We start from the raw sequence: 5,628 nt of genomic DNA on the forward strand, positions 1-5,628 counted from the left end.
GAGTTGGGTTCACTCCTCGAGTTGAGCTCCAAGTCCACGAGTCGACTGCTAAGTCCTCGTGTTCACTCTTCACATGACTCCTCGAGTTATGTTCACTCCTCGAGTTGAGCTTCGAGTCCACGAGTCGACTGCTTAGCCACTACAAGAAAACAGGGTATCAGAGACTAATTATTTAGTCTCCGATACCTGACAAACAGTCTCAGATGAGTATCCGAGACTAATTTTCAGTCTCCTAGGCTAGTCTCGGATACCTAGTGGCGGATGCTACTATCAATGACTAAAAGTCAGTCTCGGATACGCCGCAATATTCATGACAAAGAACTAGTCTCAGATACCAAAATTTTCAGTCCTTAATAAGGTCGGTCGAGAACTCGTATTTAGTCACTAATAAGCCTTTTTAAGACCGACTAATAGTCTCAGATAACGTGATTGTTAGTTTCGGATAACGTGACTGATTGTTAGTCTCAGACAACGTGACTAATTATTAGTCTTTTAAAACGGATATTTAGTCTCGGATAAAGTGATTTAAAGACTGATTTTTAGTCTCACGTATCATAATTTAGGGACCGATGTTTAGTCACTGTTGCATTTCTTGCTTTGTCTTTGATGTAGAGCTTTCAATATTGATTTTCAGTCTCCAATAGAGTGGCATCTGTGAGTGTTTATTTAGTCTCGTCAATCTCGTCATAGTGCTTTGGAGACTAACTTTTAGCTCTAAATATAATGCTTCTAATTTTTCACTCTAAAAGAAATCAGAGAGCACATAAGAATCTAAAATAAGCTTCCTTAGAATAGCTTTCGTACCTACAAATTCGTAAATAAATTTATTATAAAATCATGCACAACCGTCAAAACAATGTTCATGAAAAACTAAGAATAAAAAACAATCCAAATATATCCAAATCTCTAATGCAAAAAAATAAGAGATAAATAAAATATTAAAGTTGAATCCGAACCAAAAACGCTTTTGATTGATTCCTCTTCCAACTCATGCTCTAATGCGTGAGTAATTATCGTGTTTTCCGCTAGTAATTAGTCCATGGCATCTCCTTTGTGTTGAGTAATTTGTTCCTATCATAAATACATTGAATAATTTTAAGCTTAATAGAAACTTTAATAGAAACTACAACGTCCAAAAATAAATATAAATCAAATGTTATTCTTACATATTGGTTGAATTCTTCATCATTCCTCCATCCACGTTTCTGAGGTTTGTTAACATTAAATACTGACAAGAGTGCTGTTTTTGATCCATTCAAGGTACGGGACACTTCCTCCGGTTATAGGCAAGGAAATGACTTCTGGGACACTGAAACAAACCAAGAAAAAAAAATCAGTCACTTTTGATTTTATGTGACAGCAGTAAGAGCAGATATCGGTGTCATTCTCCGAATTAAAATCCTAATACAAACTAAGATAAGTACAGAGCTTACGTTAAGGTAAATGAGTAAAGCTCTGGGCATACTAATATGGATGATTTACCTTGACATGCTCTGTCAAGGCTTCCAAAAGGGATTGTCTAGTCTTGATGATTAGAAGCTCCTCCGAATCTGTCTGGACCTAATTTGCATCACACAGTAACATAAGCAATTAAATTATGTTCTTCTACTCTCGGGTAGTTGAAAAACTTGAGAAAGCGCATTCATATACAAAATAATTTAGATGGTAATAAGACTAGTTAAGTAATTTACCTCTCCCTCCCATTGGTAGACCGATTCAATACCTGCGTTCACAGATTATATCGGAGCTCACTGATCAGACTACTTACCTGAGAATTCGGGTACAAAATAGTGAAGAGCAGACCTGGTACTCGTTTAACACACGCGGCGAGTTTTTCTCTGACCAAGCTTTCAGCCAACTTCTTTCCTGCAAATGACTTAGCCCAACAGTTAAAATTAATTGACTTTCACATAGAAAAAAACAACATATACATTGAAATTGTATAACCTTTGTCCAAGGTGCGTTTTATTCTTTCTTAATTGCAATGAAACCTATGTTACACATCGCATCTAAAACAATATACACATACCCTTTAATTTTTCTTCTTTAAAAAACCCTCCTACTAGCTTAGGATGGTGATTAAATTACGCTTATTCGGGTCTCACAATACTCTTGTCTACAAAATCGCTTTTCTTTACAGAATTCAAACTTTAAAGCCAGTTCAGATCTTTGATGTCACATAAGAATGAGACAAATCAATTCAATGACCAAATCTAAAGAATCAAACCCTCAAACGAAACGATCAATTCCAAAATTCAATTCAAAATCACTTAATCTCGTTACTCAATACAAACTGACAAGAATACATAATCAAATATCCAACTCAAATTTCACAATCCAAATATCCGAATCACCTTATCAAAAATCCCCAAAATTCGGATTTATACATCAAACCCTAGAGATAAAATTCTGAAATTCGAGCAAAAATTGGGAATTGATATTAAAAACCTTTGTTCCTCTACGAATCCTCGGCGAGAAATTCACAATATCGTTCTTCGGGTTGAATTTCTTGCTGGTTCCTCAATCAAAAGAAAGTAGAACAAAACCCCCAAAATTCAATTCAGAACCGAGGGAAAGAAAAAGCCCCAAACTAATTTCATTTTTTCGAAACCCTAGAAAAATCAAAATTCAACCTGCTCAGGGTCACACGAAATCGGAAGAAGAGAAGGGACAAGAATTGAGGAACGAGCCTTGCCTGACGAAAACCTTCTCGGTCGTCCTTCCTCGCTCGCGACTCTGGCGAGTTAACAGTCGTCGCATCCGCTCTTTCTTCATTCCGATTCTCAGACCTTCTCACTCTCTTGGTTCCTCGCGTCCACTCAATCATACTCTCTCTTCTTTCTTTCTTTATTCTCTTTCCGACTTTCTCTTTCTCTTGGCTCTTTTTTCGCTTTTCTTCTTCGTTTGTCCTTTCTATCTTCTGCGTTTTTTTTTCGTTCTTCTCAGCTAAAGAAGGAAAGTCGGCAAGAGGGATAAGGCTAAAGAAAATTCTCGAAAGTTGCTATTTGCTAATAAATCCCTCTTTATTTTCAACTTAACCTTTCTTTTTTATTTCTCTCTAAAATTCCTCCACAAATCATATTTTCTTTTCTTTATTTGTTGCAAATAAATCCTTTTCCATTTATTTCTCTCCCGAGAGATGGAAAATATGTTCTGAAAATTAATTAAATAATTTTCTCTCGGAAATCCTTTCACGTAGAATTCATTCAAGATCATTGGAATTATTTTTCTCTGTCCTTCTCATTTTCTTAAAAAAAAATATATTCCAAAATCTCATCAACCTTAAATGTCCTTAATTTCCATTCTCAGTTTATTCTTGTCCTTTTTGAAAAACTCAATTTACAACATTAATATTAAAATCTAGAGTCGCTACAGTTTTAGATTTAATTTATAATATGATATTGAAAGGATAACGTGGGATTAATTAGAATGCTTCATTCTCAATACATTGTAGACTGATTGATAGTTTCTCATATTTATATTTACCAAGAGTATTAATGACTAATGTTTAGTCTTTGATATTAAAAAAATTGGGTGCCACATTATTGGAGACTAATTTTTAGTCTTTGATACGTAAATATATTTTAGACTGAATTTCAGTCTCCAATAAGTCACTGCGCAAGAGTATCCGTGACTAACGTGTACTCTCCGACATTTTCCCTCCAAATGAATTAATGAAGGCTAGAGTATAGAAGACTGATTGCTAGTCTCCGATTTTTCTCATTTTCCGAGAATAGATTTTAGTCTCTGATACCCACTATTAGTGACTGAAAAATAGCCTCCAAAAATTTGTGTTATTTTAACATTTTTGGAGGGAATATATCCGCGACTAAAAATAACCTCTCATAAAATTATGATTGGAGAAATACATATTTACGACTAATTATTAGTCTCGAATGATAGACGTGTAACAATCAGTCTCAAATACTATCCGAGACAACCAAATCTGTCTCGAATGCCCGCAATCAGAGACCAAAAATTAGTCTCTACAAATCTGCGTCATTTTTACATTGTTGGAGGGAATATATACGTGAGTAATAGTTAGTCTCAAATAGTATACGCAACCAAATCAGTCTCGAATACTATCAGATACAACCAAATCAGTCTCGGATGCCAACTATCAAAGACTAAAAATTAGTCTCCTTCGATTTGCGCCATTTTTCATTTTGGAGGGAATACATCTGTGACCGAAAATTAGTCTCTCCTAAAATTATGACCGGAGAAATATATATTTGTGACTAAATATTAGTCTCGAATAGTATACGCATGAAAATCAGTCTCTAATAGTATCAGAGACAGCATGATCAGTCTTTGATGCCCACTATCAAAGACTAATAAATCAGTCTCGGATACTCTAGTCTCTGATGCCCTGTTTTCTTGTAGTGAGCCCTCGTGCTGACTCTTCACACGACTCCTCGAGTTGAGCTTCGAGTCCACGAGTCGACTGCTAATCCCTCGTGCTGACTCTTCACATGAATCCTCGAGTTGAGTTCACTCCTCGAGCTGAGCTTCGAGTCCACGAGTCGACTACTAAGCCCTCGTGCTGACTCTTCACATGACTCCTCGAGTTGAGTTCACTCCTCGAGTTGAGCTCCAAGTCCACGACTCGACTGCAAAGCCCTCGTGTTGACTCTTCACATGACTCCTCGAGTTGAGTTGGCTCCTCTAGTTAAGCTCCAAGTCCACGAGTCGACTACTAAGTCCTCATGTTAACTCTTCACATGGCTCCTCGAGTTGAGTTGGCTCCTCGAGTTGTGCTCCGAGTCCACGAGTCGACTGCAAAGTACTCGTGTTGACTCTTCACATGACTCCTCGAGTTGAGTTCACTCTTCGAGTTCAACTTCGAATCCCCGAGTCGATTGCTAAGCCCTCGTGCTGACTCTTCACATGACTCCTCGAGTTGAGTTCATCCCTCGAGTTGAGAACCAAGTCCACGAGTCGACTGCTAAGTCCTCGTGTTGACTCTTCACATGACTCCTCGAGTTGAGTTCACTCTTCGAGTTGAGCTTCGAGTCCACGAGTCTATTGCTAAGCCCTCGTGCTGACTCTTCACATGACTCCTCGAGTGTAGTTCACTCCTAGAGTGGAGTTCACTCCTCGAGTTTAGCTTCGAGTCCATGAGTCGACTGCTACACCCTCATGTTTACTCTTCACATGACTCCTCGAGTTGGGTTCACTCCTCGAGTTGAGCTCCAAGTCCACGAGTCGACTGCTAAGTCCTCGTGTTCACTCTTCACATGACTCCTCGAGTTATGTTCACTCCTCGAGTTGAGCTTCGAGTCCACGAGTTGACTGCTTAGCCCTCGTACTGACTCTTCACACGACTCCTCGAGTTGAGCTTCGAGTCCACGAGTCGACTGCTAATCCCTCGTGCTGACTCTTCACATGAATCCTCGAGTTGAGTTCACTCCTCGAGCTGAGCTTCGAGTCCACGAGTCGACTACAAAGCCCTCGTGCTGACTCTTCACATGACTCCTCGAGTTGGGTTGGCTCCTCGAGTTGCGCTCCGAGTCCACGAGTCGACTGCTAAGTCCTCGTGTTGACTCTTCACATGACTCCTCGAGTTGAGTTCACTCCTCGAGTTGAGGTTCGAGTCCACGAGTCGACTGCTAAGCCCTCGTGCTGACT

The 5,628-nt window shown here is 38.9% G+C and overlaps 1 protein-coding gene across 1 annotated transcript; it reads right to left on the bottom strand.

Annotated features, from left to right (window-relative positions):
- Positions 1 to 1,165: 1,165 nt before the first annotated feature.
- LOC149404169 (uncharacterized) lies at positions 1,166 to 2,971 on the bottom strand. Its single transcript, XM_089604587.1, has 5 exons — positions 2,696 to 2,971; positions 1,804 to 1,876; positions 1,692 to 1,723; positions 1,483 to 1,560; positions 1,166 to 1,309 (listed from the first exon to the last, which is right to left on the bottom strand). Exons 1-5 carry the CDS (start codon positions 2,825 to 2,827, stop codon positions 1,256 to 1,258), a joined length of 369 nt encoding a protein of 122 aa, XP_089460713.1. The 5' UTR covers positions 2,828 to 2,971; the 3' UTR covers positions 1,166 to 1,255.
- Positions 2,972 to 5,628: the final 2,657 nt, after the last annotated feature.

Source organism: Urtica dioica, chromosome 2 (assembly GCF_054948205.1).
Source record: "Urtica dioica subsp. dioica isolate 48M chromosome 2, U.dioica_male_clone48M_v1_H2, whole genome shotgun sequence".
Lineage (NCBI taxonomy): Eukaryota > Viridiplantae > Streptophyta > Magnoliopsida > Rosales > Urticaceae > Urtica > Urtica dioica.

Coding starts and splice junctions, on each gene's coding strand:
- LOC149404169 (XM_089604587.1), bottom strand. CDS start 2,827: ATGATTGAGTGGACGCGAGGAACCAAGAGAGTGAGAAGGTCTGAGAAT. Junction 1,877..2,695: donor ACCGAGAAGGTTTTCGTCAG/GCAAGGCTCGTT, acceptor TGTTGGGCTAAG/TCATTTGCAGGAAAGAAGTT. Junction 1,561..1,691: donor TCTACCAATGGGAGGGAGAG/GTAAATTACTTA, acceptor GATGCAAATTAG/GTCCAGACAGATTCGGAGGA.